This window comes from Thamnophis sirtalis, unplaced genomic scaffold, assembly GCF_051295495.1.
Source record: "Thamnophis sirtalis isolate CommonGarterSnake01/CBP01778 unplaced genomic scaffold, rThaSir2_p1.2 scaffold_10, whole genome shotgun sequence".
NCBI classification, from domain to species: Eukaryota; Metazoa; Chordata; class Lepidosauria; order Squamata; family Natricidae; genus Thamnophis; species Thamnophis sirtalis.
In genome coordinates, this window is record NW_028261390.1 from 56726663 (window position 1) to 56754068 (window position 27406).

The window sequence follows — 27406 nt, forward strand, 5'->3', positions numbered from 1 at the left end:
CCCTGATAACCTTTCATAAGAGCCTAAAGACCTGTCTCTGCTAGTTAGCGGCCCACTGCGGGAGCATCAGAGTGAAGGTAGTTGATTGATTAGCAAATATCCCACCTCTTCCTCACCTTGCCCCTGCCCTCCCCATCTGTAATTGGAACACAGAGTTAGGTATTAATTTATGTTACCCTATGGTAAGATGGGAGGCCAATACATTTTATAAATAAATAAATATTTGACCCCCATTGTGTTTATACAGAAAAGCAATGAGTAAATCATTGTGTTGTTGCAGATGTAGCCAGATTATTGTTTAATTGAAACATGGTTTTCAATGTCCTAAAATAGATTCAGATATTAATGTGACCTTGGGATAAGATTTAATACTTCCAGACATTCATATTCTTTTCACCTGTTACATGAAAATTGTAATTTCCCTTCATTTACTGCTAAAAGGCTAGTCCTTTAACATTGGAAAGGGAAGTTTACAGCCCAAATTACTCAGTGGATTGAAGACTTGATATTGATATTACAATAATGAAGCTGCTTAAAGATTTAAATTATATAAGGACACTTAAAATAAAGTAAGGTTATTCTTTATTGAAACATGTTTGTGGATGGATGGATAAAGATAGAGGGAGGGGGGGGAGAAAGAGATACTTGTGTGTGTGTTTTTTTTCCTCTGTTAATTTTTTTTCTTTGTTATGTTTTTAAAAAGAGAAAGACCGACCATCCCAGGAAGTGTTTTTTGGGTTGCAGCCTAAATGAAATGTTAAATAATACAATATGTATGAAATTAACATTAGTTACCGATATCTTAATAAGACACCTAATAAGGATGGTAAAATGGATCCTTCAGCTTGAATTTTTAGTTAGTGGGCACCTCAAATTCCACAGTGCATTCTTGAGTTCCATTAGATTTATTGCTGTATTATTTGTGTATCAGTGTTATATACATAGCTATCTCAGAGTGGCATAGCAGGTAATAGTTTGGATAATCATCTTAATCCAAAATCATAGCAAGAACGGGTCTCTTGATTTACCCATATTTTGGAGAAAGTGGATTCAGTGGGAAAATGCAGATTGACCATTTTTTAAATGAAATAGAATAAAATAAAATGTTAAAAAGTTCTATTTATGTAGATACTTACCAAGCACATCTAAATTATATTAAAGTAACCAAAATATCTTTACGATCCCCAAGGCATGTCACACCTTTTGAACACCCCCTAATGTTTGGAGGTTGAAAGTTGAAAAAATTTGACACCCCTATGAAGCACGCATGTCACTTCTGCCAGCACATCCTGTAAATCTCATGGGAGCAAGTGTTTGCTGGCATGTAATACCAGAAAAAGATGAAGCTTTGTGGAATTGTTGACAGGTGCAATATATGTGCCCATATGTGTTCTAAATCATCTTTTCCTTTCAAATGAGAATTGTGCACACATTCAAAAGCAGAACAGAATTACTGTAATTGTGAGACTGCTGATTGGTCTCTGTTTGGTTCATTGAAATCTTGCATTTGAAATAATTTCAATATAAATAATGAAGTTTTATTTGAATCTTAACATGCATATAAAGTACTACAAGGAATACAACAGTTACGATCAAATAATCACCTAGGTAATAATTTTCTTTTTAATTTGTATTAATAGTAGACATGCTTACTAGGAATGGACAAGGAGAACAAAAGCTTCTCCAGTTTCTGTGAACAGTGAAAACTGGATGATAGATAGTAATAGAATTCAATAGAAAAACAGGAGAGAATTACCCCTACCCCAACTTTATGAGCAGCTAATATTTGCTTTAAAAAAGACTGGTATATTTTATCCTAAGAAGTGGTTACTAATGATGTGATCCTAATAAGAGATGGTAGCATTGTTTATTATTCCCTGGGATAATTAGGGTAGCTTTTTGGTTGCTATTGTTGGGGGGTGGGTGGGTTTGCTATTAATAATCATTCCCAAAATCTTTCTCGATTTCTAGAAAAAATGCCTCTTGAGATATTCTTAATCCCTGTCGTAAAGAACAAAGTGCTAATTTTGCTTTTTAAAATAAACCTGTACTTGCTCTCTTAATAATTTTCTAGCCAATAATGAAATTCATGGTCGCAGTTTACTCTTTACTTTCTATGTTGCTTCAAGCAGCAAATTCAGCAGAATTCTTCCTCTAAATCTACAAGATAAGCAGTAAGCAATTATTTGGCCTGAAAACAAGAATAAGGTTCTTGTTTATTCAGCGTCTATAGCTTTTGCAAGTGGTTTTTATGAACAAATACTCTTCCCACCTGCCAAAGCAGTGAAACTTAGTCTAATTAAAAATGTTTATAATTTTTAACTAAAAAAAAAAAAGAACACTTTATTGCCACATCATTATATTTGCCTTTTTTCCAAGCTGTTTTGCATATTATCAAGCTGCATTATATGCCACATGATTCTGAAAGTTCACATTTAGGCATATAAAGGTTGACTCAGGTTGACTCAGCCTTCCATCCTTCCGAGGTGGGTAAAATGAGGACCCAGATTGTTGGGGGCAATATGCTGACTCTGTAAACCGCTTAGAGAGGGCTGAAAGCCCTATGAAGCGGTATAACTTGCTATTGCTATAAAAAATTGCAACCGTGTAAAAGGACATTCCTTATATATTTCTAGATACATGGAGCAAGCCTTTATTTACGTTATTGGTTCCATCAAACAAACATAATTTGGGTTATTATGGGGAAAACAGAAGGAGAATTATTTTTGTCACTTACTGTATATATAAAATGAAGGTGGGATAAACCTTGGCTAATAATACCACTGTGAGCAGCGCAGAATTATAGGTAGTTCTCAACTTACAAGTGTTTATTTAACAATAGTTCAAAGTTACAGCGGCTGTAGAAAAAAATTATTGACAACTGCTGCAAATATCATACGAGTTCCACAATTGCACGTATGCAATTCTTCTTGCATATTGCAGCCTCCATGTTTACAGTGAAGAAAGGAAAAAATACAAAACGAGATGCATTTCTACGTTTTGTTTAGAAGAAGCCATAATTAACATTATCATAGAGCTGTGATGGCTGATCTTTTTCTAAAGGTGTGGCAAAAATGTGCGTGCGCTAGCACGTGCGCCCACCCATCTGCATATGCACGCATGACCTCCCCCCCCACATCAGCGACTCACCTGCACATGCGTGAGCGACTCCCGCATGGGGGAGGGGGAATTGTCACCCTCCCCAGGCTCCAGAGGCTTTCCTCAAGCCTGGGGAGGGCAAAAAAGGCCTTCCCCGGCCTCCAGAGAGGATGCGGACGCCATTTTCGCCCTCCCTAGGCTTCAGGAAAACCTCTGGAACCTGGGGAGGGCGAAAAACAGCCCAATGACCCAACCGGAAGTTTGGGAACAAACTTCCGGTTGTCCTGTTGGGCCTCTTTTTTGCCCTCTCTAGGCTCCGGAGGTTTTCCTGAAGCTTGGAGAGAGCGAAAATGGCTTCCCCCGGCTCTCCGGAAGGCCAAAAATCAGCTGACTTGCGGGCTGCCTTGATGGCAAATATTGCTCAAGTGGCATGTGTGCCATAGGTTCGCCATCACAGTCATAGAACCTCAGTAGCGCAGTGGTTAGAGTACAGTACGGCAGGCTACTTGTACTGACTGCTGGCTGCTGCAATTTGGTATTTCAAATCCCACCAGGCTCAAGGTTGACTCAGCCTTCATCCTTACGAGGTGGGTAAAATGAGAACCCAAATTGTTGGGGGCTATATGCTGACGGTAAACAGCTTAGAGAGGGCTGTAAAGTGGTATATAAGTCTAATTGCTGACATTAACATTTATGCTCATTATACTAGTCTGGAGAAAACTAGTATCTACTTGGTGTCTGCATGCAGTGTGGAGAAATTGTTACTATATACTTGGGATAGCTGTATAATATGCATGCAAAAAGAAATAAATCATTTCTTTATTTAAAAGTCATTTCTTTAGCTCAACAATGACTCTGGGCAGTGTACAATAAAAACAAATATACAAAAATAAAATATACAGCAGCCAAGAAAACCAACAATCATCCAAACAGTCAGGACGATCCCTTCATGCACTTGGGGCCGCAGGCCTGAGCACAAAGCCAGATCTCTGAGGCCTTAAGAAAGGCCAGCAGTGTCAAGTCCATCCCGATCTCTGGAAGGAGAATGATCCAGTGGGCAGGCACTATTGCAGGGGAAAAAATCATCTGGGCCCCACCAGTCCTAAGCTAATGGGAGCTGGAGCATAACCCTCCAGAAAGATCAGATAGAATAGATAGAAAAAAACAGGGAAGAAATGGTCTCCTCAGTAATTATGGCTCCCAAATTTCAATATAGGGAAGAATATACATTGGATTACCATACAGATCTATTCATTGAGTTTCTTTCTTTCCTGAGGACATTACATAGGATAATAAATAAACATACTAAAGCTTTGATGGAAATGAGAATCGGCATTAGTTTAAGAATTTTTATAAAAACTGTCCAGCAAGATTATGAACAAGTTCCGTCTCTGCCAGGATGTAGATGGTCTTAATGGCGTAACCCTAAATCCAATGTTACCCTACTTCGCTTCTCTTAAAGCTCTGCTAGGGGTATATGTTCCAAATGTTTGCTCCATCCACCAGCCCTCACACTTCCACAAGACAACTGAAGATGGCATTATACAAAACTCTTGAAACTTTACTACTACTCTGATACGATTCAGTTTTCTATAAGCCACAGGAGGGAGGTAACGTCTATCCAACTATGCAATTCAGGTGTTTAAGAACTGTTTCCGTGATGTTACGATGTCTGTTTGTCTTCCTCTTTTTCAGTGCTTGGGATAATTGACTTCTGAAGGAAATCAAGCATCAATAAGGAACTTGTGGTTGTAGTTTCAATCTGACTAGAGAATAGGGACTTTCTAATTATAACTGCTAAAAACATACTTTTACTTAAAACTTTTTGCTTTCACTTTAAGAATGAATTCAGTGAACAGCTTAGAAAATTGGAGGGGGCTGTGATTAGCCAAAGTGAATGCATGTAACCACTGGTATGCACTACCAACTAGTTAGATCACTGCTACATATAAAGAAACAGGAATCAAGTTCATATGATATTAAAAATATGAAGATAAACTATTGCATTAGAATATGTGAACATTTATATATTTTTACATTTTTGATTTTTTTGACTTAGCATATGCCAATGTTTTTTAAAATACATTTGATCATAGTGCTGGATACATTCCATGATATTTCAAATGCAATTAAAATTAGTTGCCAGTATTTTATAGCTATAAAATGTAATATTATTTCAAAGACCATGAACTCTGAGATATTATTATTGGCCTGGTCCAAATATGCAGTGACCAACATACTGAAGCACTTACAACGGTAGCCAAAACTGCTAAACTTTGTACTCTGCAGGATTCCCCAGCCTACCACCTTGTGTGTGTTTATTCTGGTTAGGTTAAATTGCATTTCTGAATTAAAGCTAACTACAATCTAAAATCATTTTAGTAAATGGAATCTTATAGTATGCCCCAGGCTAATACTTCACTTTGGAAAGCAATTTATTAATTCATTGCATTCAATTTGTGATGGGCTATTAAATTAACATTATCTTTTCATTTCACTCATTTTATTTTAGTGTTCCTTATGGCAGTAATATAAATATATGAATTTGTTCTATACGTCCTCTATGTCCTTGTCCTATTTATATTGATGTATACATGTGTATAGTAGGTATTTTGCATAGTGTTCCAGTTTAGAAATCTTGCCCCTTATTTATGTGCCTTGTGGGAATAGGGAGTGGTGAGAATTACTCCTACGAAACTTCGTTACACTGAGCAAGGTCATTGGTCTATCTTGACAACAGTTGTCTTAGGGCTCTACAATATCTCTTTGAGAAGGCTTTCATGTCTTAGCCCTGAATGGTTGCTGAAATCCTTTTAAAAGATGAAGACTTCATGAAGTAAGTTTGACACCTGGTAATTAAATAGATATGCATACTTGATTTGTTCGGCAGCAATACAGTTTGCCATTGAATTAGTCTTTCAACTTATATTTATTTATTTACTATAGTTTAGCTCTACCATATTCCCCAAGGAATCATGGCAGCGCACAACTAAAATCAAAACTCACTATCAAAACTCAAATCAATTAACATAATAAATCAAAACCAAGAAAAGCATACATCAACAATAGGATGAAAGCAAATATAAAAATGCATCCAAGGATTGCATATCAGTCCCCAAATTATCTTTTGAATAGTTAATCTAGCCTGAACATTGAGGACTTCTTAATGATTTATTACTGCATAGAGGGCAATTAAAGACTGTATCTGTTGGCATGACATTCTATCTCCCAGCATGCCTACTGAACTCCAGATCCAGTTGGGCATCTATGGAAGACAGAACTGACCTGCAAACCTCCTCTGTGTTCAACTTTTGGAAAGCACAGAGTATCGGTTCATGATCTGCCCATCTTCTGTCTGTCATATACACAGAAATACATCTTCACAAATATTGTGGACCAAAACACCATACCCATGTGAAGTGCTGGAAAACGAAGATAAATTTATATTTTAGAAGAAATCATGTAAAATTCTACTTCTGTTTGTGACTGTTTTATTACCAGTAGCATTTTTTTAAAAAAATTCTGAAAATCCTGGATTTTAGTAAAATGAAAAGACGCTTGGATCTGAAACATGACACATCCATTCCACAAGTAATGGGCTTGATAGAAGGATCTGTATGAAATAATATATAAAGGAAAAATGTTGGCTGCTCTCTGAGCTGGGTTTGTGGTTGCCAATATTTCTTGACTCTAGTAGGTAATATCGCCAACGTAGTTTGGAAGTTTTGTGATATATTTGTAATAGATAATCTTTTGAGCTCAGTCAAGAAGGCACAATATGAAAATAAATCCCTCTGTTGGGATGTGAAATATGGCAATGCATCTGTTTGCAATAGGACCATACAGGCTACTTGCCTCTGATTTTACCTTATAGAGCAAAGATATCCAGTGTTGGCAACTTTATAAGACTTGTGGACTAACTCCCAGAATTCTCTAATCAGAATGGGAGTTGAAGTCTACAAGTCTTAAAAGTTGCCAACATTGGATACCCCTGTTCTAGGGAGCTGAGGACTGCCTATCTTGATTTGCTGCCTTTCTGGGCATTAAGGTCAACAAGGAACGCCTCAAAAGGATCACTTGACTTTCTCCCTTATGAGTTGCACTCAGTTAATAAACAATAATACTGTTTTTGCTGAAGATGTTCCTTTTTTATCAGACCTTTCACTTTCAAGTAGTTAAATGTTAACTTTTTTCTTCCAGAGCAACTGTTGGCACTTTTTTTTAAAGTCAAGTTTTTATTTATTTATATATAAATATTTTGAAGACAGTATATTGTCCAGGCATTTCATTTTATAGATATACTGATAGTGAAATGGATAATACACATAATAATTATAACCATATTTATAATTATGCTAGCTTATTTATGATCATATTAATTGCACTAGGGTGCTTAAATTATAGACAACATTCATCTTTTAGTTACACATAACAATGATTTTTTTCCATCTAATTTCTACCTCTTATCTCTAACTATTGATAAAACCTATTCCACGCTGAAATGTACTCTGTATCTCCTTTATCTTTTATTTTCAGTATCAATCTATCCATCTCTGCACAGTCCAATATTTTCCTAATTATATTTTAGTCTGGTGGGGTGTTTTCATTTTTCCAATATTGTGTGAATACAATTCTTGCTGCTGTTAATACATGTAGCATTAAGTATATAATCCCTTTATCATATCTTTCTGGTATTATACCTAACAAAAATATTTCTGGCTTTAAATCTATATGCTGCTTAATCATCTTTTCCAGCCATGTATGTATTTTTGTCCAGTATTTTCTTATTTTCATACATGTCCACCACATATGATAATAAATACCTGGAGTCTGATTACATTTCCAACATTTGGCGGACATGTTGTCAAAACATTTTTTCTAGTCTTGCCGGTGGCAAATGCCACCTATAAAACATTTTATAAAGATTTTCCTTACATGCAGTGGCCATTGTCAATTTGTAATTTCTATCCCAAGGTTTCTGCCATTTACTGTATCAAGTTCTATAATATAGCCAAAGTTTTTTTGCCCATACTATCATTGTTTCTTTTACTTGTTCATCTTACATTTTAAAGCTTAGTAGGTAATTATATAGTTTTTCATCTGTCCCTAATAATATCTTACCAGGTGTTGTTGGTTCTTTATAGAAACCCCATGTTTTCGCATCTTTCTCATTTCTCGTTTGTATTTGCAGGTTTGGCTACCATGCTAAATCCACTCCTTGATTTTGTAGTCCCTGTCTGGTTTTAAGTTCCCCTTTCTTGTTTAGAATGTCTGTCTGTGTAGGATACAATTTTTTCCAAGTTGACAACACTTGGATGTATCAATACTTCTATTGTAGAAAGTCAGACTGGTATTTTCCTATAGTTTTGTGATTTATTTATTTTTTCATACTAAAAATAAAGCATTCCTCACAGAGTGTCTTTTGAAAAAATATCTCTGTACTATACTCCTTCCATACCATAAAAGGGCATGCCACCCTAATTGGAGATCATAGCCCGCCAGTAGTAGTAAACTTCTATGCCTCAAGTTTATCCATTCTTTCATCCGTGTAAGCACAGATGCCTGATAATACAACTCCCAATCTGGTAACCCAAAGCCTCCGTTACCTTTAGACTCCTGCAACATTTTCAGTCTTATTCTTGCTTTCTTCCTTTGCCAGATATATTTCAAAATTGTTTTATTCAATACCTCAAAGTATTTTTTCTTTAGTTTTATCGGTATTGTTTGGAATAAGAAAAATAACTTCGGTAGTATGTTCATTTATATAGTAGCCATTCTCCCTATCAATGAGAGTTGTAGGTCCTTCCATTTCTCCAAGTCCAGCTTAATTTGTTGCATTAACTTTGTATAGTTATCATCTTTAATTGTTGTACATCTTGCTGTCAAGTAGATTCCTAAATATTTCACTTTCTTTACTATCTGAAGGTGTACCTTGTCAATTCGTTTCTCTGTTTATCTGTAAGATTTTTAATTATTATTTTAGTTTTTTCTTTATTTATTTTCAGTCCTGCCATACCTCAATTTTCCCTATCAGTCTGGGACTGATTTCTAATGGTTCTAAAAAAAAACTAGGTCATCTGCAAATGTTTGTAATTTTTTTTAATTTCTGTTCCTTTTATTTCTGGATCCTGTCTAATATTTCTAATTAACATTTCCAATGTTAATGTAATTAACTGTTGGCCATCTTAATTGTCCTTTGGGCAAAAAGACAAGAGTGCTTCTGTTCGTTACAATCCATAGAATCAGCTGCATATCTATATCCTTTGGGTAAACTTTCAAACTCTCAATACTCGGGATTAAATGTCAATTTCCTGGAATGAGATGAAAGAGAAGTAGACTGATTTATCTCCATACAATAATCATACACTATGGAATAATTCAGTCATTTTATAAAGGTAGAACCATGAAAAAATGGTAACTTATATACCTTGAAGACTAAAGAAAATTTCTTTAATTGTCACTTTGGGGGTCGTACTGCCACAATGCAATACAGTAGCAATATTGGGAAACGTGAATCCAATATTCTTAATTTTGATAGAAAGGAAAGTATGATAATACATACGGGTTTAGGATTAAATATTGAGATTTTAGCAGTAATTCCTCTGCAGAAAAAGAGTTGGCTGTATTTTTTAACTGACAATGATTTACTTAGCATTGTGTCTATGCTATATGTTGTTATATTGAATACACTTCTTTCTTTTCCCCAGGATTGGGAAACATATTAATTGGGGTGGGTGTATCCCCTATGCTGGCATTTTGTATGGTTTTGATATAACAAAGTAGCTCTCAAAGGCACGCTGCTCTTTGTTGACAAAGAATCAAGGCAGAGCCAATTTTCCTTAATTGTTCAATTTGCCTTGCAAATCATAGTCTCTGCACTTTCACAGAACAGAATATGAATTTACATTCACTAAGTGAGTGATGTAAACCTGAACCATTGAATAGATGTTAGAAATTTCTCAGAGCTATATCAATCATTACAAAGTGCCATTTATATGCTTGAATGCAGTATTAACATTTAAGCTACTAGCAAACTGGAGAACCACAAATAGTCAATATTTTGTTATCTGCTATATATTAAATATTAAATTGCGAACAGTATTTTCTGAATTCAACTGAAATTTGTTGCTAAACAAAGTGATGTTTCACAACTATCAGCAATAGTTTAAGATGCAATTATCAAAGCTTTTTATTCACGATTAAGTTTATTGACAATGCCACTAATCTCATGTTTATCCTGAGATTTTGCAAATGAGTTGATATAAAGGATTAAAAGAAACACATGTATCCATACCTGGGATTTTTGTATTCGTTAATTATTTCAAATTCTTCAGCTGGGAGATTTATCTTAGGCTGTCAAAGGGAAACAAAAGAATATTCTCAGAGAGTTATTTATAGCCCTCTAATCTGACTTCTTTGCTACTGTATCACTTATGTCAGGAATGAGCTAAATATATCTAAGTATCTAAGATTTTAAAGGAAAGCAGGCCAACTGAGTGATCCTGTAATGAACAATATCACAAGGTACATGATCTTTAGGACCACATGCCAGCAGAATATATGATAGTGCACAAGAGATACAAATAATAAACAATGATTTATCATTATAAAGAAGAAATCTTCCCCTCAATAACCAGACAAAGTAGATCAGAAATGGGCAATGTCTTTACAGCCCTGAGAATAACTCAAGATCCTGAAATTCATTGGTAAATGACTATTTTGAGCAGCAATATTTTCACTAATTTTGAAGAAATTGAATGCTAATCATCTCCACCTCCCCCTTCCATCATCCCTTAGAAGTTGTTCCCAAACTTGGCAACTTTAAGACTTGTGGACTTCAATTCCCAGAATTCTCCAGCCAGCAGAGGCTGGAGAATTCTGGGAATTGAAGTCCACAAGTCTTAAAGTTGCCAAGTTTGGGAACCACTGCCTTAGAGAAGAGGAAAATAAATGGTAGCATTTGTCCAGTGATGCCAGTAATTACTACCATATCTCCTATGGACATTTTTTTTTTAAAGAAAACACTTGTAAAAAGTTTATAAATGTAGACAATGCTGATAAAGATAAATGCAGATCAGAGCTTTGTATGTTTCGGTGAAGACTGAATTGTGTATGCACTGCCATATAGGAAAGCTCTGAAATGATGTTCAAACATGATAAACGTTGACGGACATATTTTCCAGTGGTGGAATTCAAATAATTTAACAACCGGTTCTCTGCCCTAATGACCATCTGGGTAGGTGGGGCTCGGTGGTCATGTGACTGGGTGGGCGTGGCCAACTCAAGGTTACTCAGGTCGATGGACGCTTCGCCTTAGCTGTTACAATGTGATAAGAGTTAACCGGAGAGGCAGTTTCTGTAAGCAGGTCAATAAAGATTAGGCTAGAACAGTGTTTCTCAACCTTGGCAACTTGAAGATGTCTGGACTTCAAGTCCCAGAATTCCCCAGCCAGCGAATGCTTAAAGTCACCAAGGTTGAGAAACACTGCTCTAAAAGGATGCAAACGACCAGCTGTCTGCAAAAAGTATAACGCCTTCCATTCCCCGCTATCCTGTCACAGTGGAAGAAGCTTCTTGGATGAGAAGTGAAACGCTTCGAAGGAAAAAAAGTCCAGTTGCCTCCTGAAAAAGCACCGTTGGAATGATGTAGGTCAGTATGTATCAGTGGTGGGTTTCAAAAAAATTTGGAACCTACTCTGGGTGTGGCCTGCTTTGTGGGAGTGGCTTGCCAGCCATGTGACCGGGTGGGAGTGGCTCAGTGGTGGGATTCAAATAATTTAACAACCAGTCCTCTGCCCTAATGACCAGCTGGGTAGTTGTGGCTTGGTGGTCTTGTGACTGGATGGGTGTAGCCAACTCAATATCACTCAGGTCAATGGGCGCTTCGTCTTAGCTGTTGCAATGTAATAAGGGTTAATTGAAGAGGCAGTTTCTGTAAGCAGGGCAATAAAGATTAGGCTAGAAACACCACCAGAATGTTTCCTTCCTGCCTTCCTTACAGGATTAGCCTTGTAAAGTGGAAAAAAACAAAATAAGATTTCTTCCAACAATCGCTTCTCTGAACTGTTTAGAAAGTTACCAACCGGTTCTCCCGAATAGGTGCGAACTGGCTGAATCCCACCACTAGTATGTATGTATTTATTTTATTACCCACAGTGACACTAACAGTGTCAAAAATAGAGGAGGACAGATCACTATTATTTGGGGAGGAGGGAAAAGAAGAAGAAGAGGAGAATGTTTGTGCTAACCCATCAAACAGCTGTCATGCTTCATTTAATCTAATGTCTATAGAGTTAGGTTTCCTATGCTCTCAGGCCCTTATTTTGGAATTTGCTTACTCAGCAGAAAGTGCTTGGACATGACTTGGCTAATCTAGATGCTTTATTGCTGACCAAAAACAAAGCCAATTATGAAAGAAGATCCGCCTATTGTAGTAAACAGCAGTTAGAGCTCATATACCTGTCAGTCAGTGTGGTGGATTATTCCTTCACCCACCTTTCCTGTGTGTGGCTAGTTGGCCCCTTCCTTCAAATTCCCTTTATCCTTAGTTGCAGCAACCCCTCTCTTCTTTATTGCAATGTCCAGAGATTCATAAGAGAAGCTGAACTGGGCTTTTACTATTCACTTGCTAGTTTGCCTGTATTTTTCAGTTTCAACCAGTCCCTGCTTCCCCATTAGGGAGACAATTGCCTAGTAGTTACCAGTTTGTTTATCCTGCTCTACAGAATTAACTAATTGCACAATTACTGCAAAGCTTACCTTCTTCTTCTCTGGTGCTATTTCTGTCCTCATGCCTTCCCAAGTAATTTTTTTTTAAAATTAATCTTAGGATGTCTAAATGGGATCTGATAGGGGAAGTGGGGAGAGGAACATAGAGGTCAGCCAAGACAAAACGGCAAGAAACCTGGAATGAGATTGAACCTATTTCTGCTGCAGGATCTTGATTGATGGACTATGCTGGGGAAAAAAAACCTGCAGCAAAGCTAGATGAGAAAATAGCAAACTTGTCTTTAATTGATTGACACGAAATAATACTGTTTAGCATTGACTTTAAGCAGATGCAACAGAAGCAAGACAGCACATTTTATGCCAACATAGTTTTGTGCTGAGTCACGGATGAGTGGGCAGTATTTTAACTTGGTAGTGGAGAAAATTAGTAGTAAAGTCCATCCATTTGACTTCTTTCCTTTCTTATATATTACAATGGCTATTCTAGAGATCTTTCAGATCCTCTCAAAATCTGCTCAGGTCTGAATTTCCATCTTTTCCAGCAGAATGTGAATGTGCACGGGATGCTGTCGGAAGAAGGGGGGGGGCGTAGAAATGAGGAAAAGGACCATCAAGGTGAGACCATGTTCATCTGTTTATGGATGAATAGTCACTATATTGGTATTTTGAATTTTTGTCTGTAAATGTGTTTTATTTTCCATTTGCATTTTCGTACAGTCACACATATACTGTATAGAACCGGGGCCATATAACATTAAACAATAAACACAGCCATTCCTCTTGTCAATAATACCCCCCAAAATAGAAACCCAATGTACCTCTTCGACCCTCCATACACCCTTTCTTTCGCCCCCCTCCAACTTTCCATCTTCCCACCATCATTCCCCTCTACCCTACTTCCCCTCCCCCTCTACCACACCTCTCTCCCAATACACTCCCTGGTATTTTGAATTTTGGATTTTAAGTTTGAGTTTAAGTTTCAATACATTTATGTTGACAATAGCTTAGAGGGTATAAATGTTTATATTCTCCATTATGGTTTCTGGCACATTATATAGAGCCGAAGTGGCACAGTGGTTAGAGTGCAGCACTGCAGGCTACTTCAACCGACTGCAGTTCTGCAGTTCGGCTGTTCAAATCTCACCGGTTCAAGGTTGACTCAGCCTTCCATCCTTCCGAGGTGGGTAAAATGAGGACCCGGATTGTTGAGGGCAATATGCTGACTCTGTAAACCGCTTAGAGAGGTATGAAGCGGTATATAAGTCTAACTGCTATTGCTATTGCTATATTTTCTTCAGAAAAATGTCATTGCCCAAGCTGGACATGAAATAATACATTCTCCTCTTAGTAATGTACTAGGAATACTAGAGCTAGCTCAAAGGTGGTATTTAGCCAGTTCTGACCGGTTCTAGAGAACCGGTAGCGGATATTTTGAGTAGTTTGGAGAACCGGCAAATAGGCTGGCCCCACTACTGCTGCCTCCCAGCTGATCTTCTTTTGTTGCCTTGAACAGGAGAACAGATCTGGAAAGCAGGTTAGTGGGGTGGGGAGGGAATGGGGATTTTGCAGTATCCTTCCCCTGTCACCCCCACAAAGCCACACCCACAGAACTACTTTTTTACAAACAGTAAAAAAAAATTTGAATCCCACCACTGAAGCTGCATTACCACAGTTGCAAGGAAAGCATTCTGAAGTAAAGTTGAGTTAGTTACCATGATCTTCTTGCCCCGGAGGAGACCAATTTTGCTAAGTGAGGCAAACTCTTTTGTTCTCCAGCCAATTTCTCCTACAAACCAATTCCTGTGCATCCACGGAGGAGGATTACTTGGTGCAGCTCTCCACAAATACTTGGCATCACTACTGCCCTCCACGGGTGAAGATTTTGATCCTATGTAATGGCTATAATCCAGTTCCTTTGGTTGGTAATCACCTGTGCCATCTGGACCTTGAGGGGAAAGAAGTATACAATTATATGGAAGCAAAAGGTCTGCTTAAAATATGCATTAATCCACTCTGTTTATTAAGCAGACTTCAGTACTTTATTTTTAAAAATAGTTTAATTGGTGTGATGGCCTTATATTTTTTCATTCTCTTTCTACTCTTTTCTTTACACCCTACTTATAGTGATGCAATCTGAATTATTATCTGGTTATAGCAATAAGAATAACACTTAGACTGATATACCGTTTCACAGTACTTTACAGCCCTCTCTAAGCAGTTTACAGAGTCAGCCTAATTTCCCCAACAATCTGGGTCCTTGTTTTACTGACCTCGGAAGGATGGAAGGCTGAGTCAAGTTTGAGCCTGTCAGGATTGAATTACTGAAATGCCGACAGTCGGCAATCAGCCAAATTAGCCTGCAATATTGTATTCTAACCACTGCACCACCATGGCTGTTAGGTTTATTATTACCTTTAAATGTCAGGTGGAAGAAGTCAGGAGCCAGGATAGAATGCAAAAGTACTGAAGTTTATTTCATGCTACCTATACACAAGAATCTGAACTACTAACAGTCAAGGTAAATTGGCAGCAGAAAAGAGTCAATGGACTTAAAGTGAGGGCTGGATATAGGTCTTTTATGGGGGCACAGAGACTCCAAGCTGATGATGTGTTTGATCCCACCCTCAGGCTCAGTTTGGTCATCTTCTACATTAAATGTCTTAAGGAATTTGGAACTGATAACAAAAAGGTTTGTCTATTCTTTCATGACCCTCCCCAACTCACCCAAACATTTAATAATACAAATAGTTGTCAAAAAGAAAGACAAAAAAAGTCTGCATAGTGGATATGGCAGTACCTGAAAGCAGCACGATAGACGAGAAAGAACTGGAAAAGTTAACAAAATACAAAGACCTGCATATAAACAATTGTGGCAAAGGAAAATATAAATAGTACCAATAGTAAAACACATCTTGGTTGCAATTCCAAGTCAAGTTCCTTTGCATTATTTGCACTCTACACGAGTGAAGGTTAGGTTCAGTGGTGGGTTGCCAATTTTCTTACCCGTACAAGCGCACTCTTGTGCTCCCGCGTGATGGCGGGTGGGCAGAGCCTCCCGCCACCACTACTGGTTCATCCGATCTGGGCCAAACCAGGAGCAACCCACCTCTGGTTAGATTCCTGTCCTAAACACAGCTGAACTCTTGGATACTCCTAGACTGTACAGCCCACAGTTCATCTTTATATGGGATCAACTTGGTTTTTTGTTGTTATTCTGTTTTTATTATTTTTGTTTTTTGTTATTATAGATATTGCAGCTAGGGGTGGGAAACTTTGGCCTAATGCATTCCATTATTTTGTATTGAGTCCTAGCATTTCAAGGGATTTCACCACCATCGCCACTCCAGAAAATAGTTGGTGAGAGTAGTGGTGAGAATGCAATAGGAATGAATTCTACTGGTGCACAAGCAGCAGAGTTGTGGTTGTAATGGAAGGGCATACATTACCAGGCATTTAATTTCTTGTTGGTGTGTTTTTATAGTCAGGCAGAAAAGAGGAATGTGTGTGATTTTTTTTGTCTTATATGATTTGTTTTATATACCACGTATCTTGATCTGATTTGATCTGAAGGTTGGAGCAGTCCAGTCTCAAAGCAGGAAGCCAGCAAATACTCCAAATATCTCCCAACATGTTTCCTAAGATTAATGTTTCATCCTTCCTGCTTTAAAGATACATTATCTAATGAAAAATGCAGGTATCTGCTTTCTCATGTTGTGTTCTCTAAGGATTTCTGTTGTTCATAGCCAGAGTTCCAGCATTTATCAGTATCCCATCACTGTTTTTAAAGCAATAATATTAAGATTATGATTAATGAACTATGTATGTGATGTGCAGTGGTGGGTTGCAAATCCCGTTCCAACCGGTGCGTTCAAGCGCCTCCGTGACGCTACAGCTGCTCCGCAGAGCATCGCACAGGCGTTATACGTGCCATGTGCCTACACGGAAGCGCAAAAGACTTTAAACTCCAGTAAGGAACTTGGGCAAGTGGGTGGGCCCTTCGGAGCACTGTACCGGAACGGTATCCGGTGCTCCGGGCTGGCTCCGGTATGCACATACCAGGACGTACCGCCTGCAACCCACCACTGGTGATGTGTGATGTATGGTTGACATTTTTGAAGGAATATGCATCTACCTATCATCTATCCATATCTGTCTGTCTGTTATCTATCTATCGTCATCAATCTGTCTGCCTGCCTGCCTGTCTGTCTGTCTATCTATCTGTCTGTCTGTCTATCATAATAAAAATAGGCAACTACCTTTCTAGAGCTACCATCCAGATGATCACTGGAAGACAGAAAACAGATACATAAAACTCGAATCCTTTGCTGCCATGTAGTTTTGTCCAGATTTTTACAACCCAGATAAGCTAGTATGTTTGTAGATTCTCAGGTATTCTTTACTGGCTATTGTCTGAAAATTGGACAAGATTTGAGACTAATTTCTTACTTTATTTTGATGACAATTATATGAATGTAGGTGATTAGCCTCAGATCTAAAGCTAGAACTTGATTAATACCTGAAAGACCGCCTCCTGCCAATTACCTCCCAAAGACCGATTCGATTGCACAGACTGGGCCTACTCTGGGTCCCACCTGCCAGCCAATGTCGGCTGGCGATCCCCCGGGGGAGAGCCTTCTCTGTTGCTGCTACGGCCCTCTGGAACGATCTCCCCGTCGAGATCCGGACCCTTACTACCCTCCCGGCCTTCCATAAAGCTACTAAGTCCTGGCTGTTCCAATGGGCTGGGGGCTGTTGAAGTATCCAGCCCCGCTTCAATTGTGAATGTTGTGTATTTTTAAATTGTTGTTTTGTCCTATTTATCCCCCTTTCCCTGTTTTATTGTGAGCCGCCTGGAGTCCTTCGGGAGTGGGCGGCATACAAAACTAATAAACAAACAAAACAAACAATACTTTTAAGATATAAATCCATTTTATGTCAACAGGAGCAGGAGTTTCTCCAAATTTGTTTTAAATAAGCTACAGTGGGAGAAATTAGGAACACCTTTCAGATGAAATACTGAATGGCGTTATAGACAGTAGAGTATAATTTTGGAGCATAACATTCTTATATCTCAGAGGACACAGCACAAGTTGACAGGATGCTAACATCAGCATTTTTAGTGGCCACAAAGGACACTGGAATGCTGTACAAATACTTGAGACAAGTTAGGGGAATGCAGAAGTGAAGATGTGTCATTTGGGAACCCAGAAGAATTGGAGAACAGAAATCTGAAAGGGGAAATGGACATTTCATCCCACGAGTAAAAAAAAAAATACACTGCACTATAACTCATTGATTAAATACATTATTTATACCTCCTATATATAGGATATATACAGGACACTTCACTTAAATCATTAGTGAAGAGGCAGTGAAGAACAAGGTGCAATATAAGCAGCTGTTTTAAGCCATCAAAAGATTTTCTTTTAAATAGCATTTGAAAATTGCAATAAGACAAATATCTGAAAAAAGGAATATTTATTTTACTGAAGTGAAAAACAATACGGTAGTTATAGAAACAAGTATATGCTTGCAGAGACTGCTTGTCTCTGTTTGGTACAGCAGTTTCCCTCACTGCAACCACAGAGTCAAGACTTTGGACCCTGCAAGAGGAAAATATACATAAGATGGCATAATAAAGAGATATACTGTCTCCCCTCCTTCTATCCAGAGTGACAGAATACCTGTACCTTCAACATTTTAAAAAGGAAATAATAGTTAGTAGTCATAACAGCATGCAAGGATTTCATCCGCCCTAACAAAAAAATGGTTTAAATGGCAAATATTTTCTCATGATTTAATTTTAGGTCCAAAACCTCAAAACATTTTCGTTGTTTGGAACTGCAGAATGTTTCCTGAGAAGTATTTTTAAAAAATTATAGAGCACTTCTTATAATTCTTGTCATTCCAATTTGCTTTCTTTATTCGGTCAGCACTGCTTTTTTAAAAATGATGTTTTGTTTATCGCTACAGCAGCGTGACATTGTTTTGAAAGCATTCCCCATGTGCATTTGCTGTTACTTCTGGAAATCTTCACAACTTTTACCCTTATTATATTTGATTGTCTATTACCAAGTATTGCGATAATACTTCATATCTGACAATACTGCATCTTTCCCAACGCTCTGGTAATACACCTAGGCTCCATTTTGTATGTATATGTTCACACCCATTAAACGGAATCTAGTGTGCTGAGACATAGATGTAGATTGCATGGCTGTAGATGTAAATTCCTCTCCCAGGTTCTGTAAAGTTCTGTAATTTTCTTTTCCTTGTGCTCTTTCATCTGTACAATTAGTAAACAGATACTTACTGAGCAGAGGTGGGTTCCTACCAGTTCGCACCAGTTCAGTAGAACCGGTTCGTCAAATCTACTGAACAGCTTAGAAGAGGTTCCACCAGTGGACCCGGAAAGCAGGCCACACCTACAGAAGAGGTTCTCTCTCTTTCCTTCCTTTTGTCTCTCTGTCCCTTTTTCCTTTTTTTCTTTCATTTCTCTCTCACTTTTTCTTTCTTTTTTTCTTTCTTTCTTCCTTTCTTTCTCTTTCTATTTCTCTCTCTGTGTGAGTCTGTCTGTCTGTCTGTGTGTGGGGGGGGGGGGTTCCAAAATTTTTGGAACCTCTTGTGTAGGTGTGACCTGCTTTCTGGTGGAACCTCTTCTAACCAGTTCGGTAGATTTGACGAACCGGTTCTACCGAACTGGTGCGAACTGGTAGGAACCCACCTCTGTCACACACACACACAGAGAGAGACAGACTCACACAGAGAGAGAAAGAGGAAGAAAGGAAGAAAGAAAAAAGGAAGGAAGAAAGAAAAAGTGAGAGAGAGATGAAAGAAAAAAAGGAAAAAGGGACAGAGAGACAAAAGGAAGGAAAGAGAGAAAGGGAGAGAGAGAGAAAGAAAGAAAACACATGGCTGGCAAGCCACTCCCACCAGGTCACATGGCCGGCAAGCCACTCCCACAAAGGAGGCCACACCCACAGAGTAGGTTCAAAAATTTTTTGAAACCCACCACTGTTAGGGAGCATGATACAGTTGTGTTCTGTAATTCCATACTTCAACTGAACATCACATTTCTTTCTCTGAGCCATCTGTTTAATGAATGCTATTGTTTTGATCTACATAGAATTAATTTCTTTAAGCCAGCAATGGAAATGGTTACCTGTATATATTATTCTTTTTGCTTTATCTGTTAGTGGGGAGGCAGATAACAGTGTGTCTCTTTTTGCCATGTCCCCAGCAGCAGCCTGGCCACAGACTTCAATGTCACCACTCTGAGTTCTTGGCAGGCTCACCCTTGTTCTGAGTAGTACAGCAGCTGCTGCCTCCACCTGCCTCGCTAGACAGCGCAGACTGGAAGCCAAGCAGCTCTGGCAGAGACCGGCTCTTAAGGGGGCATTTTCTACATTATGACATACTGTCCTTGTGAGCCTGTTGGCCAATGGGACTCCTTCGTTGGCTTCCTCCAGCTGCACAGCAAAGGATCTAAACTCTAGAGCACTTTCATTACTTTGGAACTCTTCCATTTCCTTTAAAGCTATCATATTCATTAGTGGTGAAACAGCTTAAAGAGGCCTCCAAGTTTGTTCATCCCTTTCAGCGGCTCTGAAAGTAGCACTACGAAAATGTGATCTTTTGTGTTTATCTCCTTTATAAGATTTTTACCTTGTTTTGATCAGCCATGGGCATCTTGTCAGAATAAAACCATTTTCTCAATTAGTCATTATCTGGCTTCACACATTGTATTGAGCTTTGATGTGGGTTGAGTGATTTCCACCTAGCAGGATCGTATGAATTTAACCTAATCTAATAGTATTTTGAAATTTTCAAATAGGCCTAGTGTCCTCAAAAAAGCAGCTGCCCCTTGTTTAGTCTAGCTAATATAGTTACACTTCATTTTAGAGATACAATGGGCGATTTATTTGTACTTTTGCATGATGCCTTTTAATTTTCATTTGGCCAAGTACAGAATTTGAATCCAATTTTCAACACACCCTTGAAAGAGACAGTCTTATGATGTGAAGCTATAAGCCTGTCACATTTAGGATTGCAGCGGCCACTTCCTAATCAAGATGTCTTCTAGAGCCTGCATTCAGGATATTGGCTAAAATATGCATTCTGGCATGCTAGCGGTGCTGCCTTCTGCTATGATCAGCTGATTTAAACAGGAATAGATTACTGCAAATGAGAACGACCTTTCTTTTTCAACAAGGTCACGCAAGTGTTGTCTAAAGTGATGATATTCTTGGCAGAACTATATGTCTGCAAAATGAATTTGATTTTCTTTTAATCACAACCTCTTTGGAGCATAATGTAGCCAATTTCATAGCCATAAGGGACACTAGGTTACTTGAATGCATCTGAACTGTGTCCTTTCCAGGTCGGTGAAAATTGTATGTGATTAGATTCATGGTTACAAGAAATTCAGCATGTAAAAATGTATATTAACATATATATATATATATATATATATATATATATATATATATATATATATATATATATATATATATATATATATATATATATATATATATATATATATATATATATATATATATATATATATATATATATATATATATATATACACACACACACACATAACACAGGCACCAAAATGATGGTGCCACTGGAACATCTTTAAAATTATCATATTTTGGTTATAGAAATGGCCAGTTTATATGATAGTACTATGAAAAAGCAAACTGGTGTGGTTTGATGTTAATGCCTTATTTTACTGCAACAGAAGGAGTCGGAAGTTAATGCTTTTTTTTCTTTTCCCCAACCCTTCCTCACTTCCCCCCTTCCTCCCACTACTTTCCCATTTACTTTTATCTTATAATCTAATAAAATGTTTAAAACTTGAAAAATTATCATATTCAGTATCAAAAAAATATTGGTGGAATTATATAGTTGAAAAATAATTGAAAATCAGCAGGTTAAAATATTGCGGACTTCTGAATACAAACAGATAAAGAGCTGTCACATAACACAATATTTAATTGTAGCTGAAAAGAAAGAAAATATGAATAATTGATGTAGCAATACTGGAGATAGTAGAAGAGAAGACAAATAATTATAGAAGATCGTAACGTTTCAAGACTGAAGTTGAAAGATTAAGGCATAAACCAGCTGTGGTGGTCCCAGTGGTTATTGGACCACTGGGTGCCATACCCCCCAAAATATTGGATTTTTAAAAAAATCTGCACAGTGACAAAATTACCGTCTGTGAATTGCAAAGGCCATACAAAATACTTGGATTCCCACATATACTATGCCGATATATTATGATGTCCTAGATCAGTGGTTCTCAACCTGTGGGTCGGGATCCCTTTGGGGGTCAAATGACCCTTTCACAGGGGTCGCCTAAGATCATTGGAAAACACATATTTTCGATGGTCTTAGGAACCGAGACATCAATTTTATGGTTGGGGGTCACCACAACATGAGGAACTGTATTAAAGGGTTGCAACATTGGGAAGGTTGAGAACCACTGTCCTAGATTCTTGAGAACTTGATGCAAATATAGGCCAACACCAGTTTAAAAACTTATAACTGTGATTTCACATGTTTGTATATGCAAAAATAATATTGACAAGAAGTGGTGGGTCCACAAAATAAATAAAGTCACAGAAAATGAAGAATCTAGAGTCCTCTGGGGATTTAGAATTCAAAAAGACAAGTACCTGCCACATAATACTCCAGATTTAATAATTGTTAAGAAAAAAAAGTCTGGATAGTGAAGGCTACAGTTCCTAGAGGGAATGGGAGGGGATGGGAGAGGGGAGGGGAGGAGAGAGAAGGCCACAAAATACAAAGACTTGGAAAACAGAATGAATGCGGCAAAGGAAAGAAAACAGTACTATAGCAATAGGCCTTTTGGGTGCAATCCTAAACCATCTTGAGTGTCACTTGAATACCATTGGCTTTGTCAAAATCACCAGTCAATTGTAAAGGGCAGCATTACTTGGAACAGCTTACATTCTCCAGCAATACCTTTAACACTCTCAACAACATCATCTGCCTATTCAAGGACCTTGCAAAGCAATTGTCTTCTTCAAAGTCCTGGCCAAAGTGACAGCTTTGAAAGTCAGCCCTTTCCAAATTCCAGTAAAGATGGGAGCTGTTTGAATTTCAGGAGGAACCTCAATCTAGAGGGCAGGCACTGCTAGAGAGATGTGTTTCCGGAGTCTCAATAGGTGGTATTGTTTAATCAACGTAAACCGGAGTGCACCGGCCCTATAACGAAAAGGCAATTTTATCTAAACCTGCTAAGTCCATACAACAAATGAAACAAAGTCAAAAGGAGGCTGTCTTCACACAACATACTTTCCTTAATCATTATATTTTGATCAACTATCTTTGGCTGAGTTCATACTATACAATGAAGCCATTAACAAAGCATATTTGCTGGGTTCACAAAACACATTAAATCAGAATCAAATAAATCATACAATGATATTATATCAGCTCAGTTTTAAACTCATTAAAGGTTATCTGAGATATAAGAAAAACTCAGCTCCCTCCATACATTATGTCTGAAGAAAGTCCATGTGAATCAAAGCTATTCTTCCCTGATCTTCAATGACATTCCGTATGTTGGGAATGAACACTTTAGGAAGAAAAATCATTTATATAGTTTTCCCTGTAAAAATCGGGGTTCCAAATTCTTGTTACACAGTATGTGTTGTTCATCATAGCAGTAACCGAGTTAGAGGTCTATATCATGTTAAATATATATTGTGTGTGGCTGGCTTTCAATTTTTTGTTCCAGAATAAGCACAGAATATCTAATCTAAATTAGTATCATAGTGTGCAGGGAAATGTTTATTTTTCCTCTTCCAGCTGTGAACACCACCTGAAAATTGGCTATGTTGGATAAAGGTTACCAATAATAAATCACCCATTGAAGGATTTTTCCTATTAATAATTGCTACATTTCTGTGATTTGGAAAGATTAGGAAAGGGGGAAAAGTATTAAGTCTCCTTGAAAGAAAGCAGACAAAATGCTGTGAACTGCAACTAAGACTGACAAAATCTTAATCTTCCTTTTGAGAAAGCAGAAAATGAGAATGCTGAACTCATACTACAAATTTACCTTTCTTTTGCATTGCTTTAATGAAACAGAGAAAAAAAAAGAACAAGTAAAAACAAAATAACACTCCCTCCCCGGGTAGCCCACCTAAAATAGATGCAACAGAATAAAATACATTCTGTATGTTTGAAAAAGTAATGCATCTCACTCGTTAAAAAGCAAATTAAATCCTGATCACTCAAAAATATATTATCCAAGTGAATCTATGGTGTCATGCATGTAAATCCATTTTCAAAAACAATTTTTGCAACAATCCAAGCTAAAAATATCCAGAATTCTTTGATAGAAAAAAAGCTAAGTTTGTTAAAACTATTATTTAACAAAACTCACATTTTAACTTTTCTTCAAATGTTATGTGTGGTATATATTTTTTCAACTAATACAGAAAATACGAGGACAAGACCAAATCATATCTTCAAATTCACTGTTTTCACAAGCGTAGAAAAATAGATGACTAGCTCTTTTTAAACATTCATTGAGAAGTCCAATAAACTTGATTTAATTCATCTTAACACTCTGAGAAAAAAAACATTAAAAAAAAATACTTGAGACCATTGATTTGCTAGACCTGAAAGCCTCAATTTTTCTATTCCAAATTAATAATATTTATTATTGTAAGATTCTTCAATTGTCAAGAAAACTGCATGCATAAATAAATTGAAGAGTCAAGAGTTTTAATGGCTATTGGTGCATCTCAGAGGTGGGTTCCTACCAGTTCGCACCTATTCGGTAGAACCGGTTCGTCAAATCTACTGAACCGGTTAGAAGAGGTTCCACCAGTGGACCCGGAAAGCAGGCCACACCTACAGAAGAGGTTCCAACATTTTTTGAAACCCACCACTGGTCCTTGGATATGATTATTCTACACTATCATGCACATGGGCCTCCCAAGAGCCCGAAGGCTCGTAAACACCATCTCCAATTCGTGTGCCCTGTGCACTTCGACCACCCAGAAGCACCGAGGATCACAAACACTGTTTCCTCCAGCTCGGGCGCAGCTGAAGCCAGCTAAGCCGTGACTCGCAAGCTTACCTGGCAGACAGATCAGGGGCGCAGTGCTTCAGGCAGCAAGCTGCAGAGCATAGACTGGGCATGGCTAGGGCACCATCGCTACCAGTTTGGTCTGGTACTTTCAGGGCCGGATTTTTCTATAGGCTAACTAGCCTAGGGCCTCAAGATCAAGAGGGGCCTACATTCAAATTGTTAGCAAAATTAAAATTACACTATTCTAAAAACAGTGAACACTAAAACACTGAACCGAAAATAAGGAGAAATTCTATGCATATGACTAATAAACAAACATAAAAATGTATTGGTTAAGATCGTTCCAGCGCCGCGGCAGTTGGGGAGCCCATCCACATTCCCGGCACCGGCGGTCGGGTGAGAGGCGCGGCCACTCCCAGTAGCCGCCCCGTCGACGCGGAGCCCACCAGAGGCCAGGCAGGTGAGGGCAAGGGGGCCAAGCCGGGCAGCTGAGCGCAGCAGGGGAGGTGGTTGGCCTCGCTGCCTTTGCCACAGAGCAGAGCCACCCTCCGTCGGGAGGCCAGCTATATATATTGATATATATTGATATATATCACAGTAATGATGTATTTTATTGTCTCTCATGTAATTTACAAACTTAAAAATGGGAGGTGAAAGGGCCTCATAAGTGGAATAGCCTAGGGCCTCTTTTCATCTAAATCCGGCCCTGGGTACTTTACTACTTCTTTTGGCGTACCGTACTTTGGCGTACTTAGTATTCTATACTAAGAATTGGTAGGCATCAGAGGTGGCTTCCTTCCAGTAAACCAGCTCTGATACCTACCAATTCTTGGTGTTGCGTCCTTCTGTACCAGCCAACGGGCGGGGCCGGAGCAACCGTTACCTGATTGGCTGAGACGCGCCCGCCGGCTGGTGGAAGAATCGCCGGTCACCCATTGGCCGGCCAACTGGCAGCTTGAGTATATAAAGAGCTGTCAGTTGGCTGGGCGCTGTCCGCGTTCTGAATCCTCACCGTTGTTAGATCTGTTAGAATAAAGCCGTTACAGTTACCTCATGACTCTCGCCTCGTTACTTAAAACTTAGTATAGAATGACTACCAAAATAATTGGCCTTCTCCTTTTTAAATGGTATCAAGGCCTCGCTCTCTCGCTCTCCCTCTCTCCCTCTCTCTCTCTCTCTCTCTCTCTCTCTCTCTCTCTCTCTCTCACACACACACACACACACACACACACACGCACACAGACAGTATTGTTCCAACCCATCTCCCCGCCCCCACCTGTTAATAACTACCTTCTGCATTATCTCTCTGGTGTCTTACAGTTAATTGCTTTGTTCTCTAGCTTGCAGTAATTAAAGAGCACTGAAATACACCCTGAGATTTGCCTATTTCTCTCCCCCCCCCCGGTTTTTACTGACTGAATTGGGCAAGTGCAAAATTGAATCCACCAACAAATTCTTTTAAGTGTTCATGAATTCCAAATGCTTCCTAGTTTATTTAGGTACCTTCCCAACTGAATCCCTCAATTACTCTGGGTGCCCTATTGTACCTGGTTCCTGTCCTGTCAAATTCCTTCTTCAGTATTTACATAGGCCCAATTTCTCTCTGGGGATCTGCTTGTAGAAAAAGAAAACCACACATTGTCCCTGAGTAATCTCATTAAATGTCATAGGTTTGCCTATTATATATTCCCAGCGCAAGCATAGAAGCTTAAATTACAGTATAAGTTTATGTAAAGCAATCAGATGCGCTATTATTCTGAGATAAGTGCCTATGTATACATCTATATATATATTCCACTATGTCTATATTTTGCTATATAAATATATCCATATAAAAGGGGGAAAAACAGACCCTGGAAACTCCAGACCAATCAGCCTAACATCAATACTTGGGAAGATACTGAAAAATATAATTAAAAAAAACAGATCTGCAAGTATCTAGAAACAAATAAAGTAATAGCTAGAAGTCAGCACAGGTTTATTAAAAACAGATCATGCCGACCCTATTTCATTTCGTTCTTTGACAAAGTGGCTAAATTAGTAGACCAGTGAAATGCTGTGGACGTATTTATACGCAGACTTCAGCAAAGCATTTGACAAAGTAGACCACAACCTACTTCTTGGTAAGCTAGAAAAAAGTGGGATAGATAGCAACACATCCAGATGGATTTGTAACTAGTTAACGAACCATACTCAATGAGTAATCATTAATGGTACTACATCTACATGGAGGGAAGTAAGCAGTGGGGTACCACAAAGTTCCCTCTTAGGCCCAGTACTCTTCAATATATTCATAAACTGTTTAGATGAGGGAATAGAAGGGGAACTCATCAAATTTGCAGATTATACTAAGCTGGCAGGAAGAGCCAACACCCTAGATGGCAGACTCAAGGTCCAGATGGATCTTGACAGACTTGAACACTGGGCCTATCTAGTAAAATGAAATTCAGTGTAGAGAAAAGTAAAATCTTACACTTAGGCAAGAAATCCAGAAAG

The 27406-nt window shown here is 38.3% G+C and overlaps 1 protein-coding gene across 1 annotated transcript; it reads right to left on the reverse strand.

The window, feature by feature from the left end:
* Positions 1-9276: 9276 nt before the first annotated feature.
* Positions 9277-20372, reverse strand: SPMIP2 (sperm microtubule inner protein 2). The gene is made up of 4 exons (XM_087723696.1): positions 19991-20372; positions 14541-14773; positions 10394-10452; positions 9277-9410 (listed from the first exon to the last, which is right to left on the reverse strand). Exons 1-4 carry the CDS (start codon positions 20370-20372, stop codon positions 9383-9385), a joined length of 702 nt encoding a protein of 233 aa, XP_087579822.1. The 3' UTR covers positions 9277-9382.
* Between the last annotated feature and the right edge of the window lie 7034 nt (positions 20373-27406).